General features: G+C 38.9%; 1 protein-coding gene across 4 annotated transcripts in view; it reads left to right on the top strand.

Moving 5' to 3' along the window:
• The window catches only part of AFF2 (ALF transcription elongation factor 2), a 587,559-nt gene that overhangs the window by 447,644 nt on the left and 120,535 nt on the right, over positions 1 to 19,380 (top strand). For all 4 annotated transcript variants that reach the window (XM_062183803.1, XM_062183804.1, XM_062183802.1 and 1 more), the window contains one exon: positions 17,953 to 18,049. In XM_062183803.1, coding sequence (XP_062039787.1) covers positions 17,953 to 18,049 — 97 coding nt within the window. The remainder of the gene's footprint in view (positions 1 to 17,952; positions 18,050 to 19,380) is intronic.

The following is a 19,380-nucleotide window of genomic DNA, read 5'->3' as shown; positions in this document are numbered from 1 at the left end:
TCATGAGGGCTGCACCCTCATAATTACTTCCCAAAGGCAGCATCTTCAAATAATGTCATATGGGGGTTAGAAATTAAATACATGAATTGAGGAAACATGCATTCAGCCTTTAAGAAGTTCTTGTATGGAAAAATGTCTATTCAAGCCTGTATCCATTCTGTAATATATGAGCTACAAATAGTTTTTCCCCATTCCATGAATTGTCTTAGCTTTTTTTTTAACTTTTATTTAATGAATATAAATTTTCAAAGTACAGCTTATGAATTACAATGGCTCCCCCCCCATAACTTCCCTCCCACCTACAACCCTCCCCTTTCCTGCTACCTCTCCCCTTCCATTCACATCAAGATTCATTTTCAATTCTCTTTATATACAGAAGATCAGTTTAGTATATATTAAGTAAAAATTTCAACAGTTTGCCCCCACATAGCAACACAAAGTGAAAAAATACTGTTGGAGTACTAGTTATAACATTAAATAACAGTGTACAACACATTAAAGACAGAGATCCTACATGATATTTTTTAAAAATTGATTAATTTTCTATGCAATTTCCACTTCAACACCGGGGTTTTTTTTTCATTTTCAATTATCTTTATATACAGAAGATCAATTCAGTATATGCTAAATAAAGATTTCATCAGTTTGCACCCACACAGAAACACAAAGTGTAAAAATACTGTTTTAGTACTAGTTATAGCATCACTTCACATTGGACAACACATTAAGGACAGATCCCACATGAGACATAAGTACACAGTGACTCCTGTTGTTGATTTAACAATTTGACACTCTTGTTTATGGCGTCAGTGATCTCCCTAGGCTCTAGTCATGAGTTGCCAAGGCTATGGAAGCCTTTAGGGTTCACCGACTTTGATCTTATTCCAATAGGGTCATAGTCAAAGTGGAAGTTCTCTCCTCCCTTCAGAGAAAAGTACCTCCTTCTTTGATGGCCCCTTTCTTTCCACTGGGATCTAACATGCAGAGATCTTTCATTTAGGTCTTTTTTTTTTCCAGAGTGTCTTGGCTTTCCATGCCTACAATACTCTCATAGGCTCTTCAACCAGATCCGAATGCCTTAAGGGCTGATTCTGAGGCCAGAGTGCTATTAAGGACATCTGCCATTCTATGAGTCTGCTGTGTATCCCACTTCCTATGTTGGATCGTTTTTTTCCCTTTATGATTCTATCAGTTAATATTAGCAGACACTTGTCTTGTTTGTGTGATCCCTTTGACTCTTAGACCTATCAGAGTGATCAATTGTGAACTGAGATTGATCACTTGGACTAGTGAGATGGCATTGGTACGTTTCTAACTCCACCATTTGGGGCAAGTCCGATTGAGCATGTCCAAAATTGTACATCTCCCCCCTCTCTTTTTCCCACTCTTATATTTAACAGGGATCACTTTTCAGTTAAAATTTAAACACCTAAGAATAATTGTGTGTTAATTACAGAGTTCAACCACTAGTACTAGAACAACAACAAAAAAAATACTAAAAAGGATAAAGTATTACATTGTACATCAACAGTCAGGACAAGAGCTGATCAGGTCATTGTTTCTTATAGTGTCCATTTCACTTCAACAGGTTTTCCCTTTGGTGCTCAGTTAGTTGTCGCCGATCAGGGAAAACAAATGATATTTGTCTCTTTGGGACTGGCTTAATTCACTCAGCATTATATTTTTCAGATTCCTCCATCTTGTTGCAAATGACAGGGTTTCATTGTTTTCGACTGCTGTGTAGTATTCTATAGAGTACATGTCCCTGTTTCCTTGCTTGAAAACAGAAAAAAACAAGTATAACCTCCAATATTTCTTGGGAAAAGTCAATGAGGTAACTCATCAGAATTATTGAAGAAATGAAAGCCTGACACCACAGGCCAGCGCTGTGGCGTAGCAGGTAAAGCCTCTGCCTGCAGTGCCTGCATCCCATATGGGCGCCAGTTTGAGACTTGGCTGCTCCATTTCCAATCCAGCTTTCTGTTATGGCCTGAGAAAGCAGTACAAGATGGCCCAAGTCTTTGGGCCCCTGCACCCACGTGGGAGACCTGGAAGAAGCTCTTGGTTCCTGGCTTCAGATTGGCACAGCTCTGGCCATTGCAGCCATTTGGGGAGTGATCCAGCATATGGAAGACCTCTCTCTGTCTCTCTGTTTCCTTGTTCTGTAACTCTTCCTCTCAAATAAATAAATAAATATTTTTTAAAAAAGAAAGTCTGACACCATTAAGCTTACCTCAATAAACCTTAGTTATCATTAGCTAGTATTGGCTGCCTTAGCTTCAGTGTGTGACAGAGGCAAGGTGTAAACCCTCAAGTCATAATATACATTTAATGGGTGTGACATGAAATGTGCAGAGTACTTTAATTTTACTAACACGTTGTTCTTCCCAGAATGACTGGAGCGACTTTATTTGGGATAATGTCATTTTTATTATGATTAGATTTTATAGTTATAAGATATATGATCACTATTGGCCAGTATCAGGAACTTTCATTCCCTATATATCTAAAATTATATCTCTCTGTGTTTCTCTTCCTAGATAGTTAGTTACCTATTTATCAAGAATACAAATCTATGAATAACAGTATAGAAATAGCCTAGTGCTAGGGAAAGAATTTATAATTGTCATCTTCATACCTGAAAGTGAATCATGAAAGACTAGATCTTCAATTTCATAAAATGTTAACCTACCATTTGTAAAATCTCCTCTGATGTCTGTTGTTGCTTAAACTGCTTTCTTCAACCATAGATCTGATGATGTCTTCTTCAGTGATTCTTTTTTCATTTGAGAGGCTGAGATACAGTGAAAAAGAGAGCTCCCATCCACTGGTTCATTCTCTAAATGCCCACAGCAGCTAAGCTGAACCAGGACAAAGCCACAAGTTCAGAATTCCATCCAGCTCTCCCGCATGGATGACAACTACTTGAGTGATCACCTGCAGCCTCACATATGCACAATAGCAGGAATCTGAGATCGAGAATGGAACCAGACCTGGAACCCAAGCACGTGGATATGAGATATGGGTGTCCCAAGTGGTAGCTTAACTACTATCCCAAATACCCACCTCAGTGATTTTTGTTAAAGTTTTTATTTAATGAATACATTTTTTCATAGGTACAACTTTAGGAATATAGTGGTTCTTTCCCCATACCCACCTGCCCAACTCCCATCCCACCTCCTACTCCCTCTCCCATCCCCTTCTTCATTATGGTTCATTTTTAGTTTGATTTGATATACAGAGGAATAACTCCATGTTAAGCACAAATTTCAACAGTTTGCACCCCCCACACACATACAACATATAGAGTACAGTTTGAGAACAAGATTTGCAGTTAATTCTTATAGTACAACTCATTAAGTACAGAGGTCCTAATGGGGAGTAAGTGCAGAGTGACTCCTGTTGTTCCTTTAAAAACTAACACTCTTATTTATTTATTTTTTAAAGATTTATTTATTTATTTGAAAGCCAAAGTTACACAGAGAGAGGAGAGACAGAGAGAAAGAGAGAGAAGTCTTCCATCCAATGGGTTCACTCCCCAATTGGCTACAACAACCGGAACTGTGCAGCTATCATTCAACTTTTGGAATCCCTGAAGCAGTAAAGGCATTGAATCTTATAGTCCAAAGTTTGAGACAAGCAGTGCATGATCAGTTCATGTGTAGCCCTCCACAGTGTACATGGTCTTCCTTTGATAAGATGGTAGGAGGGGCCAACATGCTTTTGGAATGGTAAAATGTGAGCTCCCATCTGTTTCTGTCTAGGGGTAGAATCAGTCTAACTATGTTGGACCAAGGCTTGAAGTTCCTGAAAAACATTTCAATTTAAGTCTAACAGGAGGATGTTAGTTCTAGTGGTGATTAATGAATTTCAAGTTCTGTAATCTTCAGTTCTGCCTAAGAGTTGTTTCAAGAGCTCTCAGAAAAGAGGCTAGCATTGGACTGTTAACTATGTGATACAGACAATTGTACTACTCCCTACTCCCTTAAATTAATGATTTCAGCTTTACAGAGGAACTGCAAGAAAAGCAATTGCAATCAAAGGAAGAGATACCAGGATCCTTAAATCTACATCAAATGCAACTATGGATGGAGCTGGGATATTGTGAGCTATAGAGAATTCATGTGCACTAAGTTGAAATTTGTATAGAGATGACCAAAATGACTCAACATGGCTGTCTTTCTACATCAGTGTGATTGTGCCATGTTCTACAATTTATAATGTAAACAAGTTTTCTGCAAAAGCTAAATATATCATGCAACTCATTTAACATGCACAGAAGAAGCAGTTAAATTGTTTCAGTCCCATTACTCAAAATGTTCAGAAAAATTCCTCTGTTTTAGAGCCAGTGCAGGTTTGGCTTTGCAGCCAAGTGCATCAACATAAATGTTGAAGTTTCAGGAGAAATGCATGCATCATACTGTTACATTACGGAAAATATATGCCCAGACATTGTGGAGCCCCTTCTAAAACAATTCTCATTTTGCTAAAACAATAGAATCACATTTTCAATCAAGTTACCAAACATCTCCACATTTATAAAGCTTGCTGGCTATCATGAATGGCAATAAAATGGTGATGTTTTTAAAAGATTAATAAATGAAAATCGAGACTTTTCATTTTACTAATTTAATCTTTACCTACATGACAAGTATTCCTTGTGGAAGCCATATGTGATTCCTCAAAACTGTATAAATTGGAGTAATTGTCAGAACAAATGGTATCATTGGATGATATTAGTCTGTTTGTATTCCTTCTGTCTACCCAACAAATCAGCATTAATACGGATTTTTTTAAAACACTTGAAACATAGTCATCTGTGATTCCATTTTTGTTTTTAAATTCATCTTCAAAAAATTGATCTAACCTTCTATACTTACTAAAACATATCTTAGTTTGACTATTTACTGTTACATATTCTTTATCTAGAAAGGACATATCTTTTTTTAAAGATTTATTTTATAACTTATTTGAAAAACAGAGTTACAGAGAGAGGTAGATACAGAGAGAGAGAGAGAGGCCTTCCATCTGCTGGTTCACTCCCCAGATGGCCACAATGGCCAGAACTGCACCCATTTGAAGCCAGGAGCCTCCTCTGGTCTCTCACATGGGTGCAGGGGCCCAAGGACTTGGGCCATCTTCTACTGCTTTCCCAGGCCACAGCAGAGAGCTGGATTAGAAGTGGAGCAGCTAGGACTAGAACTGGCGCCCATATGGGATGCTGGCGCTTCAGTCAGGGCTTTAACCCACTGCACCACAGCACTGGCCCCAGGATGTATCTATCTAGTTTTTTTTAAAGATTTATTTTTGAAAATCAGAGTTACAAAGAGAAAGAAAGAGAGGCAGAGAGAGAAGTCTTCCATCTGCTGGTTTACTCTCCAATTGGTTGCAATGGCCAGATATATGCTGATCTGAAGCCAGGAGGCAGGAGCTTCTTCCAGGTCTTTCACATGGGCGCAGGGGCCCAAGGACTTGGGCCATCTTCTACTGCTTTCCCAGGCAATAGCAGAGAGCTGGATCAGAAGTGGAGCAGCCAGGACTCGAACTGGTGCCCATATGGGATGCTGGTACCGCAGGCGGTGGCTTTACTCACCACGCCACAGTGCAGGCCCCTCTACCTAGTTTTTAATGAATTTCAATTAGGAATGGATATGTCATTTTACCAACTATGTTTTTTGTATCAATTGAGGTGATCATATGATTATCATTATTTTATTTGTTGATAATGTGATTTATGAATAGACTTTTCATTTTATCAAACTTTTTTTCACTCCTATAATCTGGTAGATTAATACTTTATGATACATAGTTTAGCTGCATTTTATATAGATTTAAATTTTCCAGATTTGAGAGCTTGTTTGGAGGTTCTAGCAGGGGAGCGCAGCTACTCGTATACCCTTGACCGAAGACCGGTCCTCCTCTAGCTTCGGGAGGGACACACATGGAGCGGTGAGGGAGGAAGGGGACACCCGCCTAGCCAGCCAGATCAGCCGAATCAACCCTGGCGATCAATGGGGTGACAGATGTCGCAGCCAGATCGCCCTCACATCTACCACCAATGGCTCTACTCCCAACCTGTGTGCACTGATGGTCCTCTTCCCCACTTAATGCTGTATAATTGTTCAAACCTGGTAAATGCCACTCTTAGGATCATTGGTTACTATCCTCACTCTGTCTTTTATGACCTTGTCTAAATATGATCAGAGTCGGTAAACTTGGAAGGCTTCCATAGCCTTGGCAATTCATGACGAAAGCCTAGGATGGTTACTGGCGCCATAAACTAGAGTGTCAATTTGTTGGGTCAACAACAGGAGCCACTGTACACTTGCTCCTCATGTGGGATCTCTGTCCTTAATGTGCTGTACATTGTGATTTAAAGCTATAACTAGTACTCAAACTGTTGAAATCTTTATACTAAATTGATCTTCTGTATATAAAGAGAATTGAAAATGAATCTTGATGCAAATGGAAGGGGAGAGGGAGCGGGAGAGGGGAGGGTTGCGGGTGGGAGGGAATTTATGGGAGGGGGAAGCCATTGTAATCCATAAGCTGTACACTGGAAATTTATATTCATTAAATAAAAGTTAAAAAACAAAAAAACAACAACAACAAAAAATTTTCCAGATTTGAAAGTTAATATAGTAATATCAATATAGGGGTGGGATTTGTGATGCAGCAGTTAAGCAGCTACTTGGGACACCTGCGTCCCATATTGGAGTGCCAGTTACATTCCTGGTTACTCCACTTGCAATGCAGCCTCCTGCTAATACATTCTGGGAGGCAGCAGATGATGGCTTAAAGTGTCTGGGCTCCTGCCACTCCACATGGGAGATCTGGATGGAGTTCCATTCTCCTGTGTTTGGTCTCTTCCAGCCCTGGCTGTTGCAGGTATTTGATGAATGAACTAGTGGATTGAAGACTTTCTCTCCCTTACAAATAGGTGAAAATACATAAATAACACATCAAAAATAATATTAATATAGATTCGCTTTGTACCAAAGAAAATAATCTGCTTCTGATGCTGGCATGTAAAAGCTTTTTGTGGTAAACCTACAGTACTTTTTCTTCCTTCAGTTTTTGCTTTTACATGAGAACATATTTCTCCAATTTTCCTTGTTTCCAAAGAAAACATCTGATGTATTCAGGATAACTTAGACTTAACTATTCTAAGCTAATAGACAATAAATGTTGGATGATCCTGTTTGCTAGGGGATTGAAGTAGGATATCTCATGTAATAGTTACAGCAACTTTATAAGATGGTGCTTATTATGATCCTCATTTTATGAAGGCGCTCAGAAGTTCAAAGTATTTAATTCAAGATGACACCACTAGTGAGGGTTTCGAACTGAGCTTATTTGGCTGCAGAGCAGGTTCACACCCTACACTGAGCCTTTCACCATGCTCAGTAGCCACATGCAAGTCAGATAGCTTTGCAAAGAGAAAAGATGCTTGTCTCCAAATACTCTGGACATTAGCTAGTTCTTGTGGATGTGTGCCCTTGAACTCAAACATAGTGTTTCATGATGAGCTATGACTAACTTAGCTCACAAATATCACCTGTAGAGGAGAAACAAGTCTTTGTTAGAACTTAACTATGGGGCCAGCGCCGCGGTTCAATAGGCTAATCCTCTGCCTGCAGCGCTGGCACACTGGGTTCTAGTCCCGGTCGGGGCACCGGATTCTGTCCCGGTTGCCCCTCTTCCAGTCCAGCTCTCTGCTGTGGCCTGGGAGTGCAGTGGAGGATGGCCCAAGTCCTTGGGCCCTGCACCTGCATGGGAGACCAGGAGAAACACCTGGCTCCTGGCTTTGGATCAGTGTGGTGCGCCGGCTGCAGTGGCCATTGGAGGGTGAACCAATGGTAAAGGAAGACCTTTGTCTCTGTCTGTCTATCTGTCTGTCTCTCTCTCTCACTGTCCAATCTGCCTGTCAAAAAAAATATTTGTTAAAAAAAGAACTTAACTATGGGTAGAACATTTGACATGAAATATTAGTAAATGAATATTCTTCAGGGATCTGGACCTGGAAGCCAGGTCCTGTAATGTATAGTTAGCAATTGACTAGAATGCCTGATGCTATAAGAGATAAACTCTACTTTGGCACCACAGAGACCATGCAAGTATCCAAAAAGATCACATAAACAGAGGCTTGAACCACAGCTAACCTGAGTCTTGCTGGAATACCTAGTGATCCTCTCTGGGCACAAAAGGACAGGAAGATTCTGAATTGTTTTTCAGTGCAATTTCCCAATTACTTCCCTGTGTCTTTTGGGAAGCTGTTATGAAATTGTTTCCTATCACCTTCCAGGTTCTGATGAAGTCCTGTCCCACCTCCCACAGAAACCTGTCTTTCTTCATCATCCCTGCAGCCTATAAAACTACAAAGCTGAAATCTACAATGAGCTCTTCAACTACAGAGAATCCTACAACTGACCTCAGACATCTAGCCCCTTTGGTTTTGCTGTCTTCCTTCTTAGTGTGTGAGATAAGGATTGGGAATGATCTGATACCTTTGGCAATTCTTCCTCCTTTACTTTACATATGTATTAAAATGTCTAAATCTAAAAGTATATCTATTTATCTTTACCAGTCAAATCAGCCAGGCTTTGGCCTTGACTTTTACTGTTTTGTATGTGTGTAGGTGACAGGTCATGCCATGCTCACCTGCTGGAATGTTCTGAGGGATCCTGGGCAACATGTGCCAGCTCTAGATTTTATACATTTGAGATAGTATCGATATAGATTATGAAGCAAACTATCTTTTTCTACCCTAAAGTGTCAAGAGTCATTTTGATGCAACAGAAAGAGCTGAGCATACAAATTATAAACAACTGAGCAACATTGCTATAGACATTTTAGGCAAAAATTGTCAGGTTTGAATATTTTACTTAAACAACCTGAAATAAAATGTGAATTTTTTATGCATCAGTGTAAAAGAAATCATATCTGCTATGCCAATTCAGATAAAACCTTTTCAAAAACCTTTCTCTGGGTCTGAGTAATAATTTGAGTCACTGCAAACTAAAAAAAGGCTTTGCTATCAATGGCTGGGAATTTTCAGTACCTCTCATGTGAGTGTAGCTAATAATGGGTGCTTGCCCCACTTGAGTTTAATGAAAAGCACGGTAGCTTCCAGCAGACAGGACTTGCAGTGCACTTAACACCAACTTAATATTTCAATTGTTCTGAAGAGTTTCCTGGAGATTAACGGACCAGCTATATAAAGGAGTTCTATACTTAATCCTTTAACAATTAGGAGGTCATCTGGAGATATGAGTAATTAAGTGCTCTCTGTGACTGTGAGGTACTTTAGACATAACCATAAGGATTTCTTCTTTCTAATCAGCTATGGTTGCTCTAGGAAGTTGAAGGAAGACTAAGAGGGACAGCCCCAAAATGAAGGCTTCTTGGCCAGAAACCTGTCTTTCTTCATCAAGAATGGAATTAAATGGGTTTATTTCCAAAGAGAGATGTTGAGTACTGTAAACACTCCTTTGCCTTTTAGCACAGCTATGAAAATAAAGAGGCAGCCTAGTGTGAAGGACTGCTTTAGTGGTTGGCAGAATCTCTGATAGAAATTCAGTATGCTTGAAGTGGCTACAATGACTTTGGATGTCAAGATTATCAACGTCTAAATTCAATTGATTCTAATTTTGAAATGTCTCTAGAATCTGGTCTCTTCTATTCCCCATCTTCACTGTGCATACCATACCCTAACACAGGACACCATCCCTTGTTACCTGGACTACTGTAACAATGATGGTTTAACTAGTTTCCTTGTAGCCTCCTCCTTCTAGTCAATGTATATCCTTCATTTCCAGAAATCCCACCAGTAAATATCAGTCCTAGTAAGTGGTCTGTAATAAATCCTTATTATTGCACTTGGATGACTTTCCATATTGCCTAATATGAATCAGGAAATTCTTTCAAGATGACTTGTACAATCTTACTGAAGAATGGTATGTCAGTCATCATGATTTGTGCTTAGGAAACTTTTAAGACAGGAGATTATATTTTCTCCTTTGGAATTATCCCAGCATTTGTTTTAAAGTCCAAGTTGGTCCACTGGATTATGGTCTTCTCTGAGGAAATTCACTCTTAGATGTTTTCACACACACACACACACACACACTTGAAAAATTATAACATAGTATTTTCTGTGTGTAACATATTCTTGAAAGCCATCTGAATTCTATTATGTAATTTTTCACTTCCATAATAACTTGAGTTCCCACATTGGGAGAAAATGACATCAAGATATACCAAGATAATGAAATCGAGTTCAAAATAATGATCAAAGAGTCGAGCATTAGAATTGCATAGAATTTATGTGGTCACTTTTAAGAAATCCAAAGATGAAGAGCTGGTGACTTGATACAAGTCAATTTAGTCATATATTTTAGGGTTCATACTATTAGCTTTGGCTTAGATATTCAATATAGATGTAAATTCATACTGCAACATATACACCTTGAAAAAGAATAATTATATTCTTTTTCCTAATATTGCTTTTAGTGAACTTAGAGATCTGGCCCAGCAGAGTATTCAGCATTTTCTGAATCTCTGAAATAGGTATTGTTTTTATTCCCATTACACAACAGAGTAAACTGAGATTCAGAGAGGTTAAGTAATTTAAGCCCAAGTTCACTAACTGAATCTTATGGAATATCCAAAAAGCCACAATTATCTCCATAACATGAGGAGACTTTACTAGATGAATTGTTTTCACATTATGTTCCTCCAGTCCCTGGGGCTCTCCAAAGCATTGTTGCTTTCATCTATTTTTTATTTGGGTTCCTTATAAGATTTCATTTGGCATGGGAATGGATGCTTATGTTTAAGAGCTGGTAAATCAATGGCTTAAAGAAGAGGTTGGCATTTTTTTTTCTCTAAAGGCCCAAATAATAAATATTTTAAGCTTTGATCTCTTGCAGCTACTCAGTCTGGTCATTGTAACACAAAAGCAATCAGAGCTGATACATAATGAATAGGTGTGGCTATATTCCAATAAACTTTTATTTATGGGTAATGAACTCTGAGTTCCACATTATTTTAATGAATCATGAAATAATTTTCTTTTGAATTTTTTAACCACTTAAAAGTGTAAAAACCATTCTTAATTCCTAGGCAGTATGGAAACAGGGGGAGAGCTGCTTTCAGTTGAGGGTTGCCGTTTGCCAATTCCTAGACTATATAGTCCCTGTGAAAACTCTTGGTCTGCACACTTGAAAACAAAGTAATCATAGGAGATGTCTATTTTCTGAATCCCCTAGGGTACCATCAGCTATAGAAGATAGTCTTTTCCTGATCTGCATGCCCAGAGTAGAGTGTATGATCAAGTTTCTACCCAGGCTGTAAGCCCAATAGGGGACCTTGTGCTAGGGGTTCTGAGCTGACAGATCTTGGAAATTATTCCTATATAATATGGTACAGATATTCAAATGGGTTGTCTCTGTCATGGCCCTCCAGCTGGGGTTTTCCATGATACCCCATGAGGTAGTCATTAAATCAAAAAATTTTAAGTTAAAACCTTGGGGAAATTAAATGCAGCTCTCCCCAGGGTAAAAATAAAAGCCCAAGGACATTTACCTCAAGGAAACAGAATGAATGCTCTGGAATATGTCACCACCTCATCCTTATCACCTGCCTTACTACCAATAATGATTCAATACTGCAGAAACTATGCAACATTCGGGCTGGTGCTGTGGCATAGAAGACTAAACCTCTGCCTAAGGCGCTGGCAACACATATGAGCTCCATTCATGTCCTGGCTGCTCCTCTTCCGATCCAGCACTCTACTATGGCTTGAGAAAGCAATAGAAGATGGTCCAAGTGTTTGTGCCCCTGCACCCACATGGGAGACCCAGAAGAAGCCCCTGGTTCCTGGATTTGGAACGGCCCAGCTCCTGTTCATTGAGGCCATGTGGGGAGTGAACCAGTGGATGGAAGACCTTTCTCTGTGTCTCTTCCTTGCTATGTCTGTCACGCTACCTCTCAAATAAATAAATGAAATCTTAAAAAAAAAAAAAAAACTAAAAAATTCTGGATAGGCAAATATGCAAATCCCTAAGTTACTCGAAATCAATCATGTTTCATTCCTTCCACCCAACTTTATGATTTTATGAAGAGAAAGTGCCCTTTAAGGAGTCGAGTGAGCTAAATTACTGTTCTAGAATAGGATCCACAGAAAGACTCTGCTTGATGAGAAATCCGCAGGAATCAGCCAGATTCGCTGGACTGTATTGCTATCCCCAAAGTCAGTTGTGTTATTCACTTGGAGCCATCAGAAAAGTAATCTGATTTCCATCAGTTCTGGGTACTCAGAAAGATACTGATAATTTAGACTGGTAATTAGAAGACCTCAATGTAGGTGGTCCAGAAGATATGGTTCTTTATTTTTGTTGAGAGCCTAAAACTCAATCAAAACAGCCTCCTCCCTCTCCTATGCAACAGACACAACAGTACCAACTCCATCTCCAGCAGCATTGGAAGTCCAATCCCAAAGCGTTTATTATAGAGAACAGGTAGGCGGTATAGGAAAAGTACATAACAACCCTTATGTGCAGATTTTTTTATATAAAGGGAACACATTTCACATACTTCATTTATAAAGTTTTAAGAACATAATGATACTTCCTCCACCTTCCCTTCATTCCTCTCTCTCACCCATCCTCCTTCTTCTTTTCTCATTTTTCTTCCATTATTTGCAATGACATACTTTCAATTTACTTTGTAATCACCAGCTTAATCCTCCACTAAGTAAAGAATTCAACAAATAGTAACAAGAAAAACCACTGTTCCTTAGGCTCATAGACAAGTGCTATAAATAAAAATCAAATCTGAAAATGTCAATTTTACTCATATTCGTTACATTTTTTGTACCATGTATATTAGTTACTGCAAGTCAGAGATAACATGATATTTGTCTCCTTGGGATTGGCTTATTTCACTAAATATAATGTTCCCCAGTTTGCATCCATTTTGTTGCAAAAGAAATGATTTCATTCTTTTTTTGACTTAGTAGTTTTCCATCATTTATATATATATAATTTCTTTATCCAGTCATCAGTAGCCATCAAGTTGGCATCTTGGTTGATTCTATGTCTTAGCTACTGTTAACAATTGTATGGTATTCCCAACTACCCCTTAAACAAAGGCTGTGTGGAGATATGTTGAAAATGTTGTAAACATCTCTATTAGGTGACTAGTGACAGCGACACAGTGAAGCAGATAGCACTTATAGGTACTTGCAATCATGAGTCAGGGTTTATCTGAGTATCCACCACCAACACTGCAGCTACTGCTGTAGACACCTGTAATCTGGAAACCAGTGAATACCGAGTGGTGCTGTCTGTTCAGAAAAAGAATGAATTTTAGTCCAAATAAAGGTACTGGGTAGGCTTGCAAGCCCTGAGAACAACTCAAGGTCCTGATGAGCAAAGATTCTAGGTCAACTAATAGTATATTAAGCTAAGTATTACATACAAAGGTTAGAGCTAGGTGTATGTGGGAACTTCTTCCTGAGAGACAAGTTGCCCAAATTGAACACAATTCCCTGGGGGTATGGCCATATCCTTGGCTACTTTACCTTATTCTATAAGTAGCACCACAGGTATAAGGATCCAGATAACAGGATCATTCTTGGTTGTTGATTTTTAACTCTCAGAACTGTTAAGATCCTAACTGTTGCTTTGGAAAGATTATACACACAAGCATACATTTACATGAGCATGCTTTTTTCACAATTTGTGCTATCCATTGTGTATGAATTTGCCTACAGAATTATAACCTCATGAAAAGAGATTACCATTTTCTGCTGAGACAACCTTAACTACAATGATTCTGAATAATACTGCTATAATAATTAAATCCAAAATATTTCATAATTCTAATTTCATAATTCTATTGCTGTATGTGCTTTCCCTAGAGTAATGTTCAGTATTAGCCAAGGAAGAAAACGCAAACAATTACATGTATATTCAATAATAAAGCTTAATAGGTCAGAGAAGGAATGGAATGAAATGGAGGCTTAACACTTCCAGAGATAACTAGGTAGTTTTTGCCTTCCTAGTTACTTCCTTGACTTGTTCTTACCTGGACTTGAATGTATGCATCATATTATCCTTTATTAGTAATCAAATCCATACCAAACTTGTTATATGGACATGATAATAGCAATCACTATATAGACTACATTGGAGGGCATTTCATTTTCATGTTAAAATCATATAGACTTCATTGGAGAGTAAATTAAATGCTGAGTTTGAGATCCCATGCTGTGGCTCTGGATGTGCAAGTTCTACCTGAAGGAGAGTAATCTGATTATCAAGAGTCTCTTTCTCATGGAAAGCCAAGACACTCTGGCAAAAAAAAAAAAAAATGACCTAAATGAAAGATCTCCATGAGTGAGATCCCAGTGGAAAGAACAGGTCATCAAAGAAGGAGGTACATTTCTCTGAAGGGAGGAGAGAACTTCCACTTTGACTACAACCTTGTCTAAATATGATCAGAGTCAGTGAACTCAAATGGCTTCCAAAGCCTTGGCAACTCATGACAAGAGCCTAGGGTTATTACTGATGCCATAAACAAGAGTGTCAATTTGTTAAGTCAAGAACAGGAGTCACTGTGCACTTACTCCTCATGTAGGATCTCTGCCCTTAATGTGCTATACATTGTGATTTAATGCTATAACTAGTACTCCAACAGTATTTTTCACTTTGTGTTTCTATGTGGGTGCAAACTGTTGAAATCTTTACTTAATATATATTAAATTGATCATCTGTATATAAAGAGAATTGAAAATTAATCTTGATGTGAATGGAAGGGGAGAGGGAGCGGGAAAGGGGAGGGTTGCGGGTGGAAGGGAAGTTATGGGAGGGGGGAAGCCATTGTAATGCATAAGCTGTACTTTGGAAATTTGTATTCATTAAATAAAAGTTTAAAAAAAGAGCCTCTTTCTGGCTCTAGCCTTGAGTCTGCCATGGACATTTTCTGAGTCATTTTGTCTTACCTTTGGATTGCTCAGCAAATAAAAATGAGAAGATCAAAGATGTCCATTTATGACTACTTGTTGATAGTATTAGTGATGTTCTTTATTTCCAAAGGAGATTTATATTTCTTTTTTAAGATTTATTTATTTATTCGAAAGGAAGAGTTACAGAGAGGCAAAGGCAGAGAGAGAGAGAGAGAGAGAGAGAGAGAAGAGGCAGAGAGAGAGAGAGAGGTCTTCTATCTGCTGGTTCACTCCTCAGATGGCCGTAATGGCGGGAGCTGCGTCAATCTGAAGCCAGGAGCCTCTTCTAGGTCTCCCATGTGGGTTCAAGGTCGCAAAGACTTGGGCCATGTTCCACTGCTTTCCCAGGCCATAGCAGAGAACTGGATCAGAACTGGAGCAGCCAGGACTCGAACTGGTGCCCAAATGGTATGCTGATACTGCAGATGGCGGCTTTACTGGCTATGCCACAGCACTGGCCCCAAGATTATACATTTCTAAATGGATGACATCCTGCATTAATATTGTGCTGTCATAAAACACTGTCATGTGTAATAGCTGTTATGATGCTCACCACCAGGTTCCCACTGAACAAATGAGGGACAAATATGAGGCCCACAGTTGTAAATGACTTGTCCAAGATATCAGAGTTTATGGTTATCCTATAGTTGAATCCACATATCTTGACTCTGTGTTAATATGGTTTCTGGTGGTTTTTTTTTTTGTTGTTGTTTTGTTTTTTTTTTGTTGTTGTTGTTTTTTTTTTTTTTTTTTGCTATTGCTGTTGATTTTGATACACCATCCTTTATAAGTTATACCCTATAAGAAAATATTATGTACTCTCAAATTCTGGCTGAAGATGATCTGGGTTCCATATTTGCCTCTATGATTCCTAGTTGGTCACGAGCAAGTTCCATAACCTCTCTAAGTCTCAGAATTCCTATCTGGAAATAAAGGATAATAACAGCACCTCCTTCACAGGATCACCATGAAGACCAAATTCCATGTTGCTGGCCAGATACTTAGCACTTTCTACGACACAAAAAATGAAATTTCAAAATGTGCATATAATTTATCACTTACTGGCTGAACACTTAAATAGAAAATAAAATAATGCGTACATATTCCCTCCATTAGTGAGATACATACACGTGAAAAATGAACCCTTTATAATGACAAGCATAGATAGTTTTTAAGTACTTGAGTTCTGCATAGAGCTTATGAAAGTGATACATTCTTCCCACAATGTGTTGTAAGAATTATTTGTTCAGAGTCATAAGCCCGTAACTGCAAAATAAATACCAAGATGCATTTTTCCTCCTTCTCTAAGATCTTCAACACATCCATTAGTCTTTTGAAGGACAGTCATAAATCCTTCAAATTTAGTTTATCTGAAATGAAGTGTAACAGTTGCCCTTCCCACCAATCATCCTTTTTATCAGTTTCCATTTTCAGACCTCAGTGAAAACATTCTGGCCCTATGTGGCTAAGTGTGAAAGTGAGGGAGATGTGCTTTCTCTGGAGAGTTATTCGATACGTTCTATAACCTATATCTCTTTGTAACATTTTAATACAACTTTCAAAATAATGTTCCCCCCTATTTGTCAAATGAGAATCTGCCTTTTCCATTCAGGAAGAAGCACATAGGTGGGAATGTAGAGATGGGAAATTTAGGACTGTCTATTGTGCAAACCAGCTGTGTGATGCTGAGCAAAACATTTCACCTCTCTGAATATTTCCTTCCTTGTATGCAAAATGATGCTGGTGGACTCTCTCATTTCTGGGAAGATGCTCTGAAGAGCATGGTGGTGAATAATTTGCACTCATTGCCATAAAGGAATTTGTGAATGGTTGGGGAGAGATTCAGTGAAAAAGAGTGTTGTGATCTAGCCAGAGCTTAAGGACAAGAGGAGAAAGGTGTATTTTCTGAAATGGGAATTCTCCCTAGAAAGCTTTAGTGGAGCTGTAGAGAAAAAATAGGATTTCTGGAATTGGGAAAGGGAATTCTAGTCCTGAAGCTGTGTTTGGTACTGAGCCTAGAAGCAAGAAAGAGAAGAAAATGCTTGAGAATTGGTGATTCGTCCAGGGAGTTTGATACTGCCCCCAACTGGAGCCTAGCAGTGAGGTCTAAAGTTTGTATTTAATAAATGAAAATATGGACATTAATGATCTTTGAAGCCTGAACTACTGGAATTCTAAGGTATCAAGCCACCCTTTCTGCTGTAACCCAAATTTGAAGTTGGGGAAATGGATGACACTGAAATTAATACCCCTATAGAAACAAAAGACTCTGTGCTCCATAAACAATTTTGAAAATGTTAGTTCATCACCAAAATCCAGAGAACTCATATTTTTTAGGTACCCTGCCTTAGGAAGAGAAAGATTTCTTATCCACATTATGGGATTCTATCTCTTAGAACAAATTTTACAGGAAGACATGGGCCATATATCAAAATGTTAATTACGAGCCATTTCTCACACTGCTTTTTTGTGCCACTGAACTGCCCAGCCTCAGAGGGCACTGGAAGTTCACTGGGTCATTTACTTTTGTTATCCAGAGAGTCCCAACAGACTTTACCAACAGACTCTAGGACTTAGGGTCTTTTATCATACCCCTATTCTTTCCAGGGAGAACAGAGCACTTTGTCTTGTAGAGATCCCATGTCACCCACACAGTACATTGATTGCACTTTTAGTAGTCAAAATATATAGGCTTCAGTCTGTGGAGATGCTGAAATAGACTTTTTTTCCATTTATTTGGGGGAAGATAGAGAGGGAATATGTGTACAGAATATGACATAAATATAAGAGCCCAAAAATCTAATTGGCTAAAAGAATTTTGGTTCCCACTGCACCTTTGACAGAATTGTAGCTCCAACATTTTATTCTTCTTGCAAGATGTATCTGAGGATGATTTAGGAAATATACTTTGTAATGTGAATTCTATTCTGACATCGTTGCAGGATGCTTGAGGATGACCTGAAGCTGAGTAGTGATGAAGATGACCTTGAGCCTGTGAAGACCTTGGCCACTCAGTGCACTGCTACTGAGCTGTACCAGGTAGGAAGAGGATAAGCTGTGATTTGGGGCCCAAGGGGAGGTAGTAAAACAAATGAATATTTTTTTTAAAGGAAGGGTGTCAGAACAGAGTGAAGGAGGAAAAAGGGGAAGTGTCTGGGCCATTCTGCACTAGGCTTTTTGGGTCACTATAAGGAAGGTGTTTTTTAAAATTCATTTATTTATTTGAAAGTCAGAGTTATACACACACACACACACACACACAGAGAGAGAGAGAGAGAGAGAGAGAGAGAGAGAGAGAGAGGCCTTCCATCTGCTGGTTCATTCTCCAAATGGCTGCATCTGCCAGGGCTGAACCAGGCCATAGCCAGAAGCCAGGAGCTTCATCTCAGTCTTCCACATAGGTAGCAAGGGCCCAGGAACTTGGACCATCTTCTCCTGCCTTCTCAGAACATAAGTAGGAAGCTGGATCAGAAATGGAGCAGCCAAGACATGAACCAGTGCCTATATGGGATGCTGGCATCATAGGCAACAGCTTTATGTACTAAGCCACAGCACTGGCCCCTGCAGTGGTTTTGACAAACAAAAATCTTACATCACTCTACTTCTCTCCTTCATACCTGGGCTTTGGAGAAAGGGAAGGAAGCTAAGATAGGCATAGTGTTCTGGGATAAGTCAAATCAGCTCATGCTTTCATTTGAGCTACAGTAAGGAGAGAGGATGAGTCCTTTAAAAGTGTTTTCATACACACCCCCACTTCTGTCTCCTGTCCATACAGATACTGGTCATCAGGATGCAATGGAGAATTTCTTCCCCTCTCTTGAGCTACTTATAAGTACTTTTCGTTGGTGACTCTAATGTGAGACTTATAGACCATATTCATTAATTTAGGGATAAGTGTGACTGCTCCATTCACCATTCCCAGATGCAGCACTGCAGAATGCCGCTAAGAAACAAAACACTGCATCTTGCAACTTACATGAACCTTTAGGCAAAAGGCATTTGGCAAAACCTTGCTACTGCCCTTGTATTTTTCCATTCTGCATTTTAAGTATTTCCAGTACTTTCCCATTACATGAGATGGCAGGGATGTGTGTTTTCAGCATTTCTATGAGACTGTACTTCTTGATTCAAAAAAGCCAAGTGGCATTTATGACTCATGAGAAAAACAGTTATTTGGTGGTGTCAATGATGTATGTGCATTTTCCCAGTGAGAGAGAACTGTCTCAAATGCATTTTGATCATATGTAAAGAATTACATCTTTGCAACTTTGGTGCGTTATCAAGAACACAGAGTGAGTGAAGGCTATATGGTGCTGGAGTCAGTTTTGCAATTGTTTGCTATACACTCAATAAATGTAACTATACATTTA

This window comes from Lepus europaeus, chromosome X (assembly GCF_033115175.1).
Source record: "Lepus europaeus isolate LE1 chromosome X, mLepTim1.pri, whole genome shotgun sequence".
Classification (NCBI taxonomy): Eukaryota; Metazoa; Chordata; class Mammalia; order Lagomorpha; family Leporidae; genus Lepus; species Lepus europaeus.
Note: the sequence above shows the minus strand (reverse complement) of the source record. Positions and strands in the feature narration are given on the sequence as shown.